Source organism: Mytilus edulis, chromosome 8 (genome assembly GCF_963676685.1).
Source record: "Mytilus edulis chromosome 8, xbMytEdul2.2, whole genome shotgun sequence".
In the NCBI taxonomy this organism is placed as follows: Eukaryota; Metazoa; Mollusca; class Bivalvia; order Mytilida; family Mytilidae; genus Mytilus; species Mytilus edulis.
Window position 1 is genome coordinate 63,624,605 of NC_092351.1, and position 19,879 is coordinate 63,644,483.

A 19,879-nucleotide genomic window follows, 5' to 3' on the forward strand; every position below is an offset into this window, starting at 1 on the left:
TTCAATGAGTTAATTGCTTCTGGTGAGCTACACGTGAAGGGTTTACATGGAGACGAACCACTTCGAGAAGAACTCACTGGAGAAAAATTGACCAGAGGACCCAACTTGCAAAGTATTTCTTGGCTGCTTTGTGTTAGTAGATGGAGTTTCAATTTGGTAACTCAGATTTCTTTTTACTGCAACAGACTGACATTTCTTAACGCTCACACCATTTGCTTCAGCAATCTGTCTTAATAAAAGTAACGTTCACAAGTAAAGTGTTGCGTTTCAGTTCATTAATATTATCATTTTTGTATTTTAGTTTAAATGTTCACGAATAATTTTCTTAATTCAAGAATTAATTAATTCATGTGTGATAAGACCAGTTTAGAGGAACTGCTTATGTGAAGTCAATGATAATTTGTATGCAATCATTTCCATGGAGATTATATTGGCCCACCCCCTCTTCATGGTTTATTGATTTTGCATAACTTATGTAACTTGTTAAAATATTGATATTTTAATTTCAACATTTGCAGAATCAAAATTACAAAAAGGCGAGACATATCTCATTGATAACATTTTATTAAAAGAAGTCCTGCATTTTATTATTTATTTTCTTTTTCTTTCAGATTTATGATTGGAGTGTGTTTAATTTACAGCGGTACAGTTAAACAAGAAACAACTGATAGGAAGACATCACTTCGACGAATTGTCAAGAAAATATGTAATATAGAAGATGACTTGCCAAAATCCAACATACAATCAAGTAAGACAATGCTACCAAACAATTACATTGTTATACGATGATGACTGATTAGTTAACGCATCAATGTAAATATAACGAAATTTGATGAGACTGTCACCAAAGTGAGAGGATTAGCGCTATAAAACCAGGTTTAATTGACCATTTTCTACATTTGAAAATGCCTGTACCAAGTCAGGAATATGATAGTTCTTGTCCATTCGTTTTTGATGCGTTTTGTTATTTGATTTTGCCATGTGATTATGGACTTTCCGAATTGATTTTCCTCTACGTTCAGTATTTTGTGATTTTACTTTTTACATCAGAATAATCCAGGAAAAATACAGCAACAACAACTAGATACGACAAAACCAAAAGAAAAGACATTTTCTTTGCCACAGAGTCGCATCAAATTTCTTCTAGATCGTGTGATTTCATAGCAAATACAGGAGATCCTTCACAATTTTTTGGCAAAATAAAAAAATTGCACAGACATTTATTTAGGAACAATATGTTCACGTGGGTACTGCTGGACTGTTTCCCATTGAAAGAACAATGTGGACTATTTTGGTGTACAGAAAACAAGACTTTAATGACGAATCTTTGTCTGTTGATCCACTTTTTTCTGCTGCCGAAGAGGACATTCGTTGGTTTTTGAATGTATAATTTAATTAGTGATTACATATATTACATAAGGCTCACCTCACTTAAGAATTTTAAGATATGCCTGTGCCTAATGGGTAGGATACCTTTTTTTTTAGATTCCTAAATAGAATAAATAAATTTTTAAATTACTGTATAAGGTGTGCCCTTGCCTTGTGTAGAATATTTGTAGTTTTAAATTTCCCTAAATTAATTAATAATTTTTATGGGGACTGTTTCAAATGCATACGGACCTTTTAATGTATACTTAAATAGTTTTAAATATATTTAAATATTTTTAAATAAAATAAATAACTTTTGGGGAAAATAATAAATGTATGCCTATATAAAAAAGAAGATTTGGTATGATTTTAAATGAGACAACTGTCCACAAGAGACCAAAATGACATGCCTTGTTCTGGGTAGCTTTACAGTTTCAAATTTTGTTAATTTAAATATTTAATTTTTCTAATTGCATAAGGTATATATATTATATCACTATTTATTGATTATGTGCTAGAATTAAATTACTTGATCTATATATATATATATATATCTTATTTTACACATCTAGAAATTAAATTGAAAAAAAGATGTCATTGTTAAAATACATTAATAAGCCATCATCTTATGATCACGAAGTTAGTCTTGAACATTTATTGAAAATAAAATCAGCATTTGCAATATTTGGCAGTTTATACGTCATTGCAGATGTGAAAAGAAATAAAAAAAAAGAAAAGAACACACTTTAAACAAGGATTTATAACTTCTTCATTAATCATAATTCACAGCAGGAATAAAAATGTGTAATGTAATCACTGTATGATTTCATTGGTTAGGACTTTTATTACCGTTTGATTAATGACACGTGTTATCAAACAAAATCCCCCAAGGGTGACTGGGGAAACGAAATATGGTCACTTGGTCTTCTCCCGACCGGCAGTAAAATGCTTGCTAAAGTGGGGCGTTCGTTTGGCTGTGTGGGATGCATCAAGTTCGCAGTCCCGTCCGGCCAGAATGGGGACGTTTAATCCGATGCCTCGTGTAAAGAGGGTGCCACGCTATTTGCACGTTAAGAACCCTTGCAACAACTTTTTTGAGAGGTCCGTAGGTGTCATGTTGCACGGCAAAATTTCTGTCCCTATCCAATATACCCTCATTTTTCAGTGGCAGTCCAAATTTCTTCGACCATCATCCCGGATGGCCTCTATTGTGACAAGACCTACCTATTGTATTTATTGTTAACTTGTTCCCGTCCTGAACATGCATGACATATTTGCCACTGGACGTTAAGCAACCAACAATCGATCAACCAATATACTCTCATTTTATAGTGGCAGTCCAAATTTCCCCGACCATCCTCCCGGATGGCCTCTAGTATATATATGACAAGACCTACCTAAAGTATTTATTGTTAACTTGTTCTCGTCCTGAACATGCATGAACTATTTGCCACTGGACGTTAAGCAACCATCAATCAATCAAACAAAATCTTTTTATATCTGGATATATCAAATCACCCAAAACTTAACAGTGTTTTCATCCAAAATTTAAGATGTATGATGATTTTTTTAAAACCCTTTATATGATGTTTTTATACCCAAAACCATCTTCCATCACGTTGTAGTGTAGTTTTTAAGATTTCTTAAATAGGAGCAATCATGTTGAGATGACCAATGATAATCTTTTTATCGCTATTTTACCTATGACGACGTTGTTAATTTCATTGACAACAGCACGTTTGTCTTTAGTTTCTAGCGATAGTTTTTCATATCTCTCTACTGTGCTGAGAATTGAAATTGTAAGTCGTGAAGATCAAAAGTTTTGTCGTTAGGTAACATATAGTTGTTACATTGGCAGTTATTTCACATCGCATTATCTGTCATTCGTGGTTTTTTTTTTTTTTTTTGCACAATGTATGAAATAATTTACTTGACTAATACTGTAAACCAACTTATTTTCGCAGATACTTTATTTCGCGTTCTACCCTTTCTTGGCAACTTCGCGGCTATTTTATTTCGCGATTTTCTTATTTACTTGAAGGAAAGATCTAAGTTTTACATGTTCGCGACGATTTATATTCGCGTTATTTTTCTACTCGCGAAAGTCGCGAAATTAAATCGCTCGCGAAAATAAGTTGGTTTACAGTAGCTTACCTCTTTTTGACTGTCATTACTTTTAACAAACATATTAGACAGTTTGTAAATTAACTGGGTAGTGTATTGATTTGTTCTCATAACTTTTAAAGAAGACAAACGTCCTTTGCTAAACAAATTATACCTTCTCAAAACATTAAGAATCAAATATCAATTTATCTGAAAATGCCCCGGCCCCGGCCCTCACACCATACACATACACATACAGTCGCGATGAATGATCAGTGCTTAGTCAATAATACAACACGATAACACAGTTGTTTTACAAATGTGTAGAAAACACACACATACCAGCTATAAACTTGAGTTCATCAGTATCGATATGTATATGAAGTGTCCAGGTCTCATATATTCTGAAATATAATAGATTAGAGCATAGAAATATGGAATGTGTCCATGAAACAACAACCCGACCACAGAGCAGACAAGAGAATATTTATCCATATAACTTAAAGTTACTCCGCAAAAAGAATAACATCCCTCTGTTTTGCATTCTGATATATTTGTCAGAGCGTTACCAGTTAGCCAGTTAATAGTTTTTAGTTGTTAGCCATTGACCTTTGTGGCAACAGCGTGGTAGTATTTGATGATCTGTTATATGAAAGGAAACTGTCTTTGTAAATGTTAGAAGGTTCACTTGTTTACTATTACGTGATAAATTTCTAATTTAAAGACCATTTTATAACACCGATTCAAAATAGCATTTACTGGTGCAAAATATCGAATTTTTCAATACGAACTAAACTACTACACAATCTTCCATGCAGCATATTTCGCGAGTTTTTATAAGACCTATAAACGATCAAAGCATTTGCTCCTGTTAATACTGTGTTAGATCAATTGTGGTTTTATATGATGCATTGAAAATCTACTATTGAAGCTTTATTAGATATGTTCATTTAACACTTTTTAAGGAAAATCTCAGTTTCCATATGAATAAACGTAAGTGCGAGGTTTGGCCAGCCACAAAACCAAGTTCAACCTACCATATATTTTTTTTAAATGTCCTGTACTAAGTCAGGAAAATGGCCATTGTTATATTATAGTTCGTTTCTGTTGTTTCGCAGTTCTCTAATGTTTGATGTGTTTCCCTCAGTTTTAGTTTGTAGCCCAGATTTGTTTTTTTCTCAATCGATTTATGAATTTTGAACAGCGGTATACTACTGCTGCCTTTATTGTGTACATGCAAGTGCAGTAAAATGTAAGCTGACATAAATATATTGAATATTAGTTATACGCTCGGAAAGAAGTTTCATTTCTTATTTCTAAATGTATCGTTTACATTTCTTCCCTGTTCTTGAAAAATTTATTGTTCAAGTTGTTTTATTAAAGTAACGTGTTTTATTTCATTTTTAATTTCACAGTCATTTGACATTGCGAAAATATTCTATATAACTTTACAAGTTACTTTTCGTTATACATATATATTTTAGAGAGACAATTGCGTGTGGACTTTTTCCGAATTGTAAGAAATGTTGACGTCAAATGAAGGGCATTTAACTATTATAAAAAGACTAACATAAATGTTATAAAAATTATGTTCACATCTGAAGGCGTCGAATATATTTTTTAAAGACATTTTAATTGTTTAAAATGAATCCGTTTTTTTAACGTAATACAAATATGGATGTATATGTCGTGTACAAGTTGCGATTTTGTACAGGTTATAATATGTACAAAGTTTTTTAAATCCTCTGCAAACATGTTTTTCATTAGAGAACAGTTTCAGAAATATTTGTATTGCTCACGGCTTATGTTGGCACAGTGTGTTTTCATGTCCTTGTATGTGTCAGGTTAGAAGGTTCTTCGCTCTTAAAGGAGGGGGGGACATTTCTATTTACTTGACGTGTAACTTTTGTAGGATGAACGGTGGTAAACTGCCTGCAGTTCTTCAAATTCAAAGCTATCGCATGACACACCTTGACATTCACTTCATTTTTCTCTGAGTTCAGTATTTTTGTGATTTTACTTTTCATCCAATCTTTTATTCATTGCAGTTACAAAAGTCAACTTCACTATACTAGTAAAAAGTAAAATCACAAAAATACTGAACTTAGAGGAAAATCAATTCGGAAAGTCCATAATCACATGGCAATATCAAATAACAAAACGTATCAAAAACGAATGGACAAGAACTGTCATATTCCTGACTTGGTACAGGCATTTTCAAATGTAGAAAATGGTGGATTAAACCTGGTTCTATAGCGCTAACCCTCTCACTTTAATGACAGTCTCATCAAATTCCGTTATATTTACATTGATGCGTTAAATAAACAGACACAATAAATAAAATAGTCAACTTGACTCAAACTTTCAGTCAATGTTTTTTTTTTGCATATTAAGTACTGCATAAAATTTAACGACTTTTGTCCTTTCTTTGGACTTGAAGGAGCAAGTTTCAATGGACTTTATCAATCGTACATGGTGGGGAATGTAGAAAATGGTGGATTAAACCTGGTTCTATAGCGCTAACCCTCTCACTTTAATGACAGTCTCATCAAATTCCGTTATATTTACATTGATGCGTTAAATAAACAGACACAATAAATAAAATAGTCAACTTGACTCAAACTTTCAGTCAATGTTTTTTTTTTTGCATATTAAGTACTGCATAAAATTTAACGACTTTTGTCCTTTCTTTGGACTTGAAGGAGCAAGTTTCAATGGACTTTATCAATCGTACATGGTGGGGAATATTTACTGAAATTTTCCGTCAATTATTTTGATTTTTACAATAAGACTTTTCTGACAATGTATATCTAATGTTTTATAACAAAAACACACAGAATATAAACATTTACAAACAATGTATGTGCCATATATGAGCGCACTTTGATTGAAAATATTTGTATATAATAGCGAAAAAGATAGTAATTTTATATATCAGTTGAGAGCAAATTATTGACTAATACACAAAATGTGATGAAAAGGAAGTGATTAGGTTCCGTGTTGAAATTGAAGTTAGTAACTCTATATTTCTGAAGTTTTTTTCATATTTAGGTTCTGAAAATTTTATCTGTAACTAGTTTTATATAATACAAATACTAAACATATTATGGGATAATTTTTATTACTACTATGAAGAAGAAACTAAAGTTTGTGACTGAATTTGCAATTAAAATAACCTCTTTTTTAAACAAACAAAACTTAGCAAATATTATAGATTAGAAGAAAATAAAATACTGAATAGCATATTTTGATAGTTGACAATAGCTCCAGAAAAAAACAACATTTCAATCAATTTTAAGCAAACATACACAAATTTTCATTTTGAAAAAGGTTTTTGACACTCTCCAATATACTACTAGTCATTAAAAAGACTTTTTTGAAAAATGTGACCATACAAAATTCTGACGACAGGGCAAAAAATAAAGAAGATATATTTGTCTTTAACTTAAGACCATTTTTAGCCGTGTGTTATTTGGGGAGATTAAACTCGTAATCTAGACGACTTTTTACACTTCTGTCACTGCACTGTAAACTTTAAACTGTAAACTATAAAAAGTGTATTTTGTTTATATCTAACCATAGTCTTTCCCATAATTTTTCTTTTTAAATTTCAGAACAGTTAGACATTACAAACAACTGATGTTATGTTATATAGATAGATACATGTAAATACTTTATTCTCTAAAATCTAAATACAAATTTACAGAGAAACATACGATAAAAATACAAATACCATAGTTTAGGTAAACAAATGCAGTATGATCATCTAAAATGAAATACAAAAATATGTGTTTAGTCACATGAATATTAAACGGTGGTAAACTCCATAGAAAAACGTCAGTAAGATGATTTAGCATTTGCATTCATCATTCCAGTACCAAGTCAGGAAAATGACCATTGTTATATTATATGCATTTTAATGTTGTCTTTCTGTTTTGTCGTTGTTCTCCTCTTATAGTTGATGTGTTTCCCTCAGTTATATTTTGTAACCCGGATTTGTTTTTAAATTTATATACCACTGTTGCCTTTATTTAGCTTTTTTCCCAAATCGACAATCATTCTGCACTACAATGACCAACTATAAATATAATACTTCAATTTAAAATATTAAATAACTGGATGTTTGTTGTAGTTGCCGCTTCAAAGATGCACATGTTCATTCCACACCTTACTTAATTTGCATTATAATTAATACATTCAATATATGCATTAACATATTCGACGCCAGTAGCTACCATCCGACTCTGTTTCTGGGTTTGAATTTTAAAGCTTGCTTGTATGCTCGCTTTGCTGATTTTTTGTTGCCTGACAATTCAAAGGTAAGGCCAAGCGTGTTGTAAGATACATATTTCTCATAAGAATTTCCTGTGAAATAATTTGTGTCTATAGTTGTTTGTAGATCCCTGATTGAATCGCGATACTTGCTGGTATTCTTAAGATGATAATGACATAAAAAACAAAGAAAATATGCATACACAACAGGTGGAATATTGTATATTCCCTCTCCCTCGTCCGGTATTTCTTTCGGTCTTAATGAAATAAGATCTAATACATTTACCAGCATGAATTTACATAGCTTTGGGATCGACATATTCTTCAAAAGGTTCAGGTTTAATAATGCATGTTGTTCAGGTGAAGCATTCATACCATGGTAAAGCTTTTCAGATGAACATTTTGATAGAGAATACTGCAGTATGTCAAGAGCTATATAGTACTGCTTTCTTTTATAGAAAAACGAGGCTAACATCAGCCATCCAGACACAGCATCATGGTGCATATTCTGCAGTAGACTGCTTAAGCAGGTATTATATTTCTTATACGTAAATTTGTTTTCGGATGTGAATTCAAATGGTTGAAACTGATCACTTATACAAGAAAACTTTGACATAAAATGCAAATACAGATATTTTATTTTTGAACTTTCCAAAGATAAAATTAAATGAATTGCTTTTTCATAATCAAATGAGCGCATATGAGCCTGATATGAAATATAGAAAATTCGGGAGAACAATAGTTTACGAATGTCTATATGTGAACAACTTTGATCCTTGTATAATCGAGATGTTAATTTGTGTCCATTCGGGATTTGGTCTGAGAATAAAATGCATTTCCATCCATAACTATTTAAAATATGTAGCTTATTCAAGAGTATTACACGTGTGTATTTGTTTATCTTATTCTCAAATAAATTATTCTCAGGAACGAAGAAATGTGGACAAACTAAGTATTCAACACAATATAGAAGTCTCCTGAAACATCTCATAAATAATGGTATTAAATTGTTAGGTTTCCATACTGAAGGAGATATTTCTTCAGATATCCAGAACACAATTGTTTTCATGAAATACGAACAAAGCAGTTCTCAAGACAAGTCAATAGCTATAACGTCTTTGAGAAGAATTTTCATCAGAACATAACATAGGAACTGTGTATGTGTGAAAGAATAAATTAGAATTTTTTCTGCAACGGAAAAGGATATTCGCCAATCTAAATCTTCTTTGGGAGATCCTTTAACACCTATTGGTACAAAGAGAACGCCGTGTTGTATAATAGACTTCTGAACATCGTAACTTGGCCATGAGTTATGTGATCGTGTTACCCAATGTTGTGCTTGTGGTATCCAAGACGTACTACGAAAGCACAATGCAATGTCCAATGTGTCATTGGTGTCGGACAAACATGGCCCGTGAATAGTTGGACATCTTAGGTCTGTCATTTGTTCTTTAAGTTTAGCGTTTGAAAGATAATAATTTCCTCCCATCTCCTCTAAAAAGCTTCCGAAGAAAAATCGACCTGTGCAATACCGTAGACGTAGACGTACGAAACATGGCTGGCAATCTTCAGCTTCCATTTCAAAGTACGTTATATTAGGTTTAAAATAAACGTTTTTGTCCTCACAAACCTCAGCAAATTTGCAAACGTACATGACATCTAAATCACTACCCCTCATCACAAGCCCTTCTCCAAAACTTCCACTTGTGATAAATGTGCAATTTCGCATTGTTTGTAGGTAGTCTTTGGCATTGTTCATCATTCTGATTGTTTTTACGTGTTTCTCTGTTCCAGTAATATTATGACTTAGATACCGATGTAAAGCTATTGATGCATTTTGTCTTATTGATTCTGTAAAAAATAAGTTCAATTTGTTATACTTAAATAAAATGTTATTAAAGATGAGAACCAAACACATTTAAAACAAGAATGTGTCCATAGTACACGGATGCCTCACTCGCACTTTCATTTTCTATGTTCAGTGGACCTTTAAATCTTGGTTAAAACTATAATTTGGCATTAAAATTATAAATTCAACTTCATCAAAAACTACTTTGACCAAAACTTTAACCCGAGCGGGACAGACAGACAGCCGGACTTATTATTCTGGAATGGCTATATAATGAATATTTAGGGCATGCATTTGTATTATTCAATGGCTTTTTTCCTCTGTCTGCACTAGAGACAATTGACACCTTTTCAGAATGGTGACCTATCAATTGAGATTTATTTATGCAAAGGTATTATCAAAGCGGGATAGGAAAGTGACCTGACATATAATATGTGTCCTTAATATAGGTTACCTTAATAGCAGTGTTGACTTTAGTGATACTTTGGGTTTTCATAAAAATGTCTTTTATCTTTTTATTACATTGTATCAATTCGCTGGCACATGGAAATAATTTTTCTTAAACTGTTTGGGTTTTTTTCAGTATCATTTGAAAATATTGAAATCAGCTATAAGAAACATTTTTGCACGTATTTTACATTAGAACTTAACACTTTGATGACAAAATTAGTGATATATACAGGAGGGATTAAAAAAGACCAAATATAAAAGGATATTTAGCTGCCATGATTAATGTATTTTTTTATAGAATGAAACTGACGCTACATATAGTCAAATACACGTACGCCTACATTTATTACATCAAAATTATAAATAAGATATTAGATACTTCCTTGAAGCAACTCGGAGAAGAAAAGTCCCATTTCACATATATATTAAAAGTTATAGAAAATAGATATTTGTCTCACAATATACATGGCATTTTTTTCGACTTTATTTCGTTTCCCCATCACCATAGTAAGGTGTCATAGCATATTGACGAGGAGGCTAAAAAATGAAAAAGGCAGTCAAGTTGTAATAAATTATGCAACATTTACAGCCGCTGTAACTTTGATTTCATATTCCTTATTCAATATTATCACATTTGGTGTAAAACCATGACAGCTGTCGTTTTTACTGAATTTCAATGACTTTTCGTTTTGTGTCTCTCTTTTTTTCCCAATTTGACCATTTGATTGTAAGTGCATTGGTCCAATTTACAAAATAATTAAGGGGAAACCATGCGTTATATTTATATAGTATTTTCTATTACACCCAATTTACAATAACCTTGACAAATCTAACTACTAGTCTTTTTTAAAAGTCTTCTGGACTGTCTTTTTGTAATAGTTATCCCTATAGGCGCGGTGTGCACGTGTCAGTGTGAGATCATCCCGATGACCGGTTTAAATATGTTTAATTAACAATGAGTTTGTATCCATTCGTCCTGGTTTATGTTTTTGAATCGTTGGACTATATGCTAAAAGTCTTGAGTTCGAATCCCAGCATAGACACTGGATTTTTTTCTACATAAATTTTGATAGTTAGTCTTTTTCGAATAATTAATTATAAGTTTTATTGTGGATTAAGCATTCCCGTCAAAATGTCACAAAACAGAGTAAAGCTTGCAAAACAAAGAAACTCAAACTGGGGTGATCTGGTAGGGGTGGTCTGATCACCCCGTGGAACTTGAGAACAAAACAGCTGGGAAATTAACTACTTTATTCAAATTGAGAATGGAAATGGGGAATGTGTCAAAGCGATAACAACCCGACCATAGAGCAGACAACAGCCGAAGGCCACCAATGGGTCTTTAATGTAGCGAGAAACTCCCGCATCCGGAGGCGTCCTTCAGCTGGCCCCTAAACAAATATGTATACTAATTCAGTGATAATGGACGTCATACTAATCTCCGAATTATACACAAGAAACTTAAATTAAAAATCATACAAGACTTACAAAAGCTAGAGGCTCCTGACTTGGGACAGGCGCAAAATTGCAGCGGGGTTAAACATGTTTTTTTTAGATCTCAACCCTCCCCTTTACCTCTAGCCAATGTAAAAAAAACACAACAATACGCACAGTAAAACTCAGTTTAAGAGAAAACCGAGTTCGATGTCAGAATATGAAACAAAAGAAAATAAACAAAATGACAATAATACATACATAACAACAGACCACTAGCAGTTACTGACATGCCAGCTCCCGACCTCAATTAAACTGATTGAAAGATTATGTCTTTATCATATGAATATCAGACACAATCCCTCCTGTTAGGGGTTAAGTATTATACCATCATGAAATATATGAGAAGAACATAACCCGTGTCATGCCAACAACTGGTTTTAGAATATATGTGTTTGATTCCGGTGCATAGACCCTATAAGTGAATCAATATTAAAGCCAAAACATGCAATTATCTTTAATGACCTTACAACAGTATCGTAACTATATCTCTTCTTATTAAGCCTGTTTAAAGGTTTTGTTAGCTTTTGAGGTGAATACTGACATGTTTGTGCTTTGTAAAGAATATTACCATAAAAGATTGGATGTGAAATATCTGAACGTATAAGATGTCTGCATGTTGAGTTATATTTACGAATGATTTCCTTATTCCGATGATAAAATTTAGTAAATGTTTTGACTAGTTTGTGATATCGAAAACCCTGGTGTAATAATTTTTCAGTAATACATAAATTTCTCTCGCTAAAATGTTACATACACGAGCGAATCGTACAAGTTGAGATATATAAACACCATAAGATGGTGACAATGGAACGTCACCATCTAAAAATTTACTTTATTGTCTATTTTTGTCCTTTGTATCCCAATGAACTCTTTAGAAAACTATTACATTGTAAGTAATGCTTCTGTCATACATACATGATGCGACTGTCATACAAGTGAAAGGTTTAGCGCTATTAAACCAGGTTCAATCCACCATTTTCTACATTTGAGAATGCCTGTACCAAGTTAGGAATATGACAGTTGTTGTTCATTCGTTTGATGTGATTTATCATTTGATTTTGCCATTTGATTAAGGACTTTCCGTTTTGAATTTTCTTCGGAGTTCAGTATTTTTGTTATTTTACTTTTTTTCGAATACCAGATAATTAGTTTGTTTGGTGTTAAAAGCTCTTCAATTATTTGATTACTCTTTGTTGCCTAATCTAGTTTGCTAATGGATAACATGTAACCCAAAAGGCTTGTTTGTATCGCGTTGATTTTTTCGTTTGAATTGTTTCACATTTTCAGAATCAGAATTTAATTCGCGTTTCTTTTTAGCTGCCTTTTCTACCATTTTAGGAACCTCAATTCTGTCATTTTGTATGACAGGTGGGATTTTACCATTAAAACCGACTTGTGATACATAAGATGGCGCATCAGTATACTTGGTTGCGAATATTTCAACGGGTCTATTTTTCTTAAACGGTCTTTCATAACTTTCATAAATGAAGCATCATTTCTTACTTTATACTCGGAGAACTGGTTTTGATGTGTGATTAGGAACTCTACTTCTAGGCGTATGTTTCGAATTTTCGTCTGCAATGCTTTTCTTTCCTCGCGAATTTCTATTTTTGTTTTTTCGTTCTGTCCACAAATCAGAAAAGTAGAATATCGGTCATTCTTGCGCCCATTATTTCCTTTATTTTTGTCAGCCTTATAGACCTTCAAATGAATTTCATATCGTTGATTTTTTATATGATACTTTACAGGATTAAGATCGATTTGGGAATCATTGCTTACGTCCCAGGGACACGGTTGTAATGGACGATTGTGGCTTTCACAAGAGTGGATTCGCCGAAAATTCCCTAAGATTTATTTTGCGACACCGGCACGCATATTTATTCTATGAACCTCGATATCACCCAGCTTTGAATGTATATGTGAAGTATGTTTTATGGTAAGGAAAAACTATTTGCATAAGGGCTTCATATTAGTGGCTAGTTTAAATTATAAATATACATGTTTTTCCCTAATATTTTATTAACTGTGTATTTGCATTCAGATATCGCAGATCAAATTTATTCGTTTATAGTGTATTAATGTACGTTTTTTTTTATTAAGTTAAACCTGCCAATTGATATTTTATCGTGTGTTTTTCTATGTTGTGATGTTATGCTATTGTTTCAGAAAAAGGGAGAAGGTTTGGATCGATTAAAACGTTTAATCCCGCTGCAAATGTTTGCACCTGTCCTAAGTCAGGAATCTGATGTACAGTAGTTGTCCTTTGTTTATGTAATTTATACGTGTTTCTCGTTTCTCGTTTTTTTGTTTTATATTGATTAGACCGTTGGTTTTCCCGTTTGAATGGTTTTACACTAGTAATTTTGGGGCCCTTTATAGCTTGTTGTTCGGTGTGAGCCAAGGCTCCGTGTTGAAGGCCGTACTTTGACCTATAATGGTTTACTTTTTTTAAATTGTTATTTGGATGGAGAGTTGTCTCATTGGCACTCACACCACATCTTCATATATCTATGTTATTATATTTCATGTATTTGTAGCAACAACACTAAAGTTAAAGGTATTAAGAAAAATAAAAACAAATTTCATTTTTAACGAATGTTTGTATTTTTGTGATTGTTTGAAATTTTCCTTGTGTAGCATAACCTTTTAATTATATTTTAATTGGAAAAGTATGTACGCACCAACACAACAACTTTTGATTTGGTGAGATTATGTCTCTATATTGTAGTTGTCATACAACTTTTCGAGTATTATTGTGTCGTTTCTTGGACTAGCACGATGTTTCAACAATGAGGATAACGATGAAAAACTGCATTTGCTTTCGTTTTCATACAAATGGTTTATAAAATGACGTATTTGTGATGTCTTGTAATAAAAAGAAATCGTATTATATAATTCATTTACAATTCTTGATTCCATGCATATCCCAAAAATATGTGCAAATTTGAAGGTTCTCAAAAACCTTATTTTCATAGCCCAATACAGGGCCTTATTGCCCCTACTCCTTAAAACAATACAACGTCCATGATACAATTTCGTTGCACACTTTAAAAGGATACATAAAACATAAATAGCATTAGCTAAATGGTTTGACCTTACCTTCCATGATCCAATTAGTACTTGGTAGAATCCTTGGTTGTTTAATGAATAAAATGTGATCTTGATTATTACATTCGTCAAATTTCGAAACTATTTCAACATGTTTTACATATATTTCGTTATTATTGCGCAACAAGTGCGTTTAAATTTTCCTTATATACCATTTAATGCGAGTTATTAAGTTTCAATTCCCATTCATGTGTAGCGTGATGAATTTTGATTTAAGATTTGTCTTTTTATCAAATTGACCTCAGCAGGATGTAATTGCTTAAATTCATTTCATTTTTTACATATTTATCGTTAGTTGCGTGGTTGAACTACGTTTTTACAAAATATGTTATCATTTCCAATACGTTTTATCATTTATTTTGAATAATTGTCACATTTTTCCAAAGAAATATAATTATGAATTATTTTTAATTTATTAAAGGGGCACTAGCTGTCAAATTCATAGTCACCGATTTGACTCAAATTCTCATATTTGATTTTTAACAATGTAAAACACTTATCCAAACTATCAAAAGTCTAAAACAAACAGAGCATGGGGTAGATAATATATAGGTTCGTTTCGTGTGTAATTTAGGACAGACACCATCTAATTAACTATCGATTTGACCTCAGATGACCATATAAGCGATGTAAACATAAATAAAGATATGAATAGATTAAACCAACACGTGCAATTGGATTTTAATAGGTCTGTTTGATTTTTTTATAGATTAAAAATACATGTTTCTCATTGCTTTTAACCGCATAAGAATGATTTTATGTGCATCTAATTAGTAATCAAATGATATACCGTAGTTTAACTTTCATTGTTGACATTCTTTTTCTGTAAATAACCAGTACACGTAAAATGCATGCGTTGTCAATCTCTAGCGAGGGGTTAAATTGAATTTCACATGAATACGGATTTAAAGAGGTCGACTCATTCACTTGCAAGTGAATAACTAATTATCAATGTTTCTTAGCATAATTTTACAAAATTGAACCTCTTTGGCTGAAAAAAGCGAATTGTTATTTCACTATTTCACTTTCATTATTAACACTGGACACTTTTAATTTGCAAAACACTCATTTGCAAATCCGCCGCCGCCTCAAACAAGAGCTACAATATCATGTATATAACCAAAATGTGCAGAATTACATGGGATTCAATAATTTCATTGGTTTTCTACAGTTACTTTCATATTTATTTTGCAATTTGAATTATAAAAACATGGGATTTTCAATATCCCATGGGACAGGGCAAAATCCCATGGGATTTACCATTATCCCATGGGATTTTGGTTAAATCCCATGGGATTTTTTTTTGTCCCATGGGATTATTGTAGTCCCATGGGATATTTGTTGTCCCATGGGACAAAAAAAATCCCATGGGATTTTTATTATCCCATGGGATTTTTAATATCCCATGGGACAAATTAAAATCCTATGGGATTCTAATTGTAAATATATAGATATAAATAAACAGTAATGTGTATGTTACAATGTTTTCTATTTGGTAGTAAATTGTTATAAGATGAATCTTTTTAATTGAATATCTTTTTTTCTTGGGAAATGTTAATTTAGCATATTGTTCTTTAACTGTTCAAAACTAAACTTTTAAACAACAAAGCAGATCAATATATGTTTATTCATGAATTATAGAATACTTTCTTGAAACACAATTATTTGCCATTTGAAATCAATAAAAACTCTATTGTTAGGCTTAACATACTAGTAGGTATTTAAGTAAATCTATTTTTTTCACAATATCCCTCAACACAAAACATTAATAGTTTCTTATCATCCAGCATTGTTTGATGGTATAGTCGACTTTTTGGACATTCAGCACAGAACTTTGACATTATTGTGGTTTCAATATTTTTTTGAATTTAAAAGAACTTCAAATCATTGACTGAGTGATGAAAATAATAACTGATCCAACTTTTGTCTTGGAATTTATTCTGGTCTTGTTTCTATGTTTTCTCCATTTATTCTAGGTGGTGAATTTCAATCCTTCTGAAAAAGAACCAATAAAATCTAAAGTAATGGATTATACAAAATTGTTTTCATACATGTAGCAATAATATGATTTTCAATAAAAATAGCTATGCAATATGGATTTTACTGATTGTTAAAGGTTGTCCAGTGTCATCAGTTGCTAACGGCCTACATCCTTTGGTCTCTGATGGAGGGTTGTCAAATTAGCAATATACCACATCTTCCTATTCTAATACCATATAACAATCAATCAATTTATTCTTCTTTATAACATTTGGGTATTTTCCCAAGTTATATACATAATATATATATATACTGTAAATTCGGAATTAATGTGAGTTTTTTTTTATTGCGAAAAATGCAACGAAGTTGTAAACGCAATAATTTAAACTCGCATTATGAAATATTTTATATGGATTAAACAGGATTTTTCTCAAAATCGTAAAATTTAAAATCGCATTTAAGTTTAAAATGACAGAATCGCAATAATAAATGCACGCAATAATTTATGAATTTACAGTATAAAGATCAATGTTAAAACTTTAGACAACTATAATAACATTCCATTATTCACAAGAATTTGCAATATATTATACAAAATGCAGACAACAGAAACAATATTTCTTTAAGCTTTTGAAGTTCAGACAGATTTCAATTTGTGTTTTATTTCAATGAAAAAATACCTTGAACATATTGGAAATTATAACATTGATACAAAAAAAATATGTATGTTTTATCCTTATTTTTTTGTGTTGTTGGCTTGCTGTCTCATTTTAATATACATTTAAACATACATCAATAATCTTCTTCTTTATTAAAAGTAAAAATGGGATATTTTTGATTTTGATATCCCAAAACATTATAGTTCTATCAAACACCAATGTGTTTGATATTAATTTTAAGACATGTATAAATGTTCCAGACCATATCAGTATTCGGATGTTACTTTTACGGTCCAGAACTTACAGTCCCACCATATGTGTACAGTCAGACCATTTAAGTATATTTGTACTGTCTGGTACCAGCTCGACCAAACCTGTGTTTTTATTTTAACTGCAATTAAACTTTTTGTATTAATCTATTAAAGATTTCAGTTATGTTGATCTGTACTGTACATTTGTTTGTAATAAACTTGACCAACTTCTTAAAATTGGGCAAGCGTACAGTCCAAATACTTGTTTGTTCTGGAACATAAACATGATTAACAAGCATTTGGCAGGATGTCATGCTAAAATCCCATTAATATTAGTACTAAATTTTGAGTATATACATTTAAATCCACAAGTTACTTACTGAAATTCATGGTGAACACTCACCAAAAACTTACAATTTAGAGGAAAGACTGGAAAGATGAATGCACTAACACTATCAAAACAGAGCATAAAACTTACCGAAAAACAAGATGTTTTACATTTATCCAGGAGCAGGATAATTGAAAAGTTGTTTTTTTCTTTCTCTGCTGTCCATCATATAACCTTTGATTTCATTCATGCAAAATATGAAAATCTGCAAAGGTAAGACCTAGAACCTCAACTTATCCACATTTTGAATTTTGAACTGCATACTTGTCCTTTTCATCTTGCTGACAACCTAAACATAAAAAAATGATAAAAACATAATTCTAGATTGACTTTGTGTTTTTATTTTTGTTGGTACATGTACAAACAATTTTCCCAACTTTAAAACGAAAACATCATCACCAAAGAGGAGGTCATACTAACCTCCGAAATATTTAAACAAACCGAAATTATTTCTTGATTAAGATCTTGTCGTAAATTAATGGCATAGATACTCTTATTTTTGAAAACTTGATGTCTATTGTATACTTATATTCCTTTGTACGAGAGTATGCATATTAAGATGGACTCCATGGACTTTAATGTTAGCATGATTAATTTTACAGTCACTGACAGTTTTTCAGCTCTATGTGTACATTTTGAGAGAATCTTGCAATACTGTATATTCTGATATTCAGAACTTATTGTGAGGTTTTTATTAATACAACTGAAAGCTGTATCTCGTTTTCATTTCTGATACATATTTATGAGCTGAAGACCAGTGCCGAATTTTTCTCACTGCATTGAAGACCCATAGGTGACCTTCGGCCGTTGTCTGCTCTTTGATTGGGTTGTTGTCTCTTTGTCAAATTCCCAGTTTCCACTTCCCATTTTATATCATGTATGCTGATTTTTCTTAAATTACAATATTCAATCATGCAATTTTGTCCATTATTGAAAATACGATAAGCAAAAATAAATGCACAAAAAATTTAACATTGTTATATATGTAAAAGACTTTTTTTTTAATTCAAAACAGTTGCCTACACTGTTAATTTCCTTGTTTGATTTCATATTTTTAAAGCCTTTATAGCTAGCTAGATGGTATGCCGGGGCGGATCCAGCCATTTTAAAAAGGGGGGTTCCCAACCCAAGACAAAGGGGATGATCCTATATTCATTTGATTTGTTTTATTGTCTCATACAAGAATATATATGGTTTGACGGTGGGGATCAGGGATCCTGAAATTTTTTCACCTAACCACTGGATTGAACAAAAGAAAATTAACTTTAGATTTTTTATATATCTCGTAGCTAGTGCCCCTTTAAATTTATTATATTAAGTTTTCTGCACTTTAAAATATTGGCTTGGTTTTTGTTTTACAGTAATGACTACGCTACGTAGTGAATGCGTCAATACTGTTAAACTTTATTATACAACTTTTATTAAGGTCCGTGCGGTAAATCTATCATTTTTTAAGTAAAGATGATATTTGAGGAAGTATTTTGAAGACAAAAGTTTAAAAACTTTAAGATTCATTTATATAAAGTGTAAAATTTAAAGCACAAGGCAAAATATCTTAAAATTCTTTACAAGTGTTTGAAAAGAAAATGTTTGTATCCAAAAAAGAAGCTCTTTTCAAATATTTATTTCTAAATATTGAGTTATTACATGAGCTGTGTCGGATAGAGATCGACCTAAAACATTGTTAAACAAGTGCACGTATACATGTACATGTATCAGTGTTAAGTTGATTTTGGAACTTTCAAATACGATATAAAAGATGAAGTATGGTCTGTTTTGTAGAGTTTATATATCAATTCAATTTTGAAACAGTTACAGACTTTGTATAGACAATTGTTTAACTCGAAATAAGTTCACTGATGTATTGATATTCATTTTCATAAGATCGATTTCTATGCGATATATTGATATACAGCAGCAAACGCATTCGAAGATACCGGTATCCTTCAAAATA

At 31.6% G+C, this 19,879-nt stretch overlaps 1 protein-coding gene across 1 annotated transcript; it reads right to left on the reverse strand.

The window, feature by feature from the left end:
* Positions 1-7,113: 7,113 nt before the first annotated feature.
* LOC139486059 (uncharacterized) lies at positions 7,114-14,739 on the reverse strand. The gene is made up of 2 exons (XM_071270749.1): positions 14,639-14,739; positions 7,114-9,594 (listed from the first exon to the last, which is right to left on the reverse strand). The coding sequence occupies exons 1-2, from the start codon at positions 14,643-14,645 to the stop codon at positions 8,834-8,836; spliced, it is 768 nt and encodes a 255-aa protein (XP_071126850.1). The 5' UTR covers positions 14,646-14,739; the 3' UTR covers positions 7,114-8,833.
* Between the last annotated feature and the right edge of the window lie 5,140 nt (positions 14,740-19,879).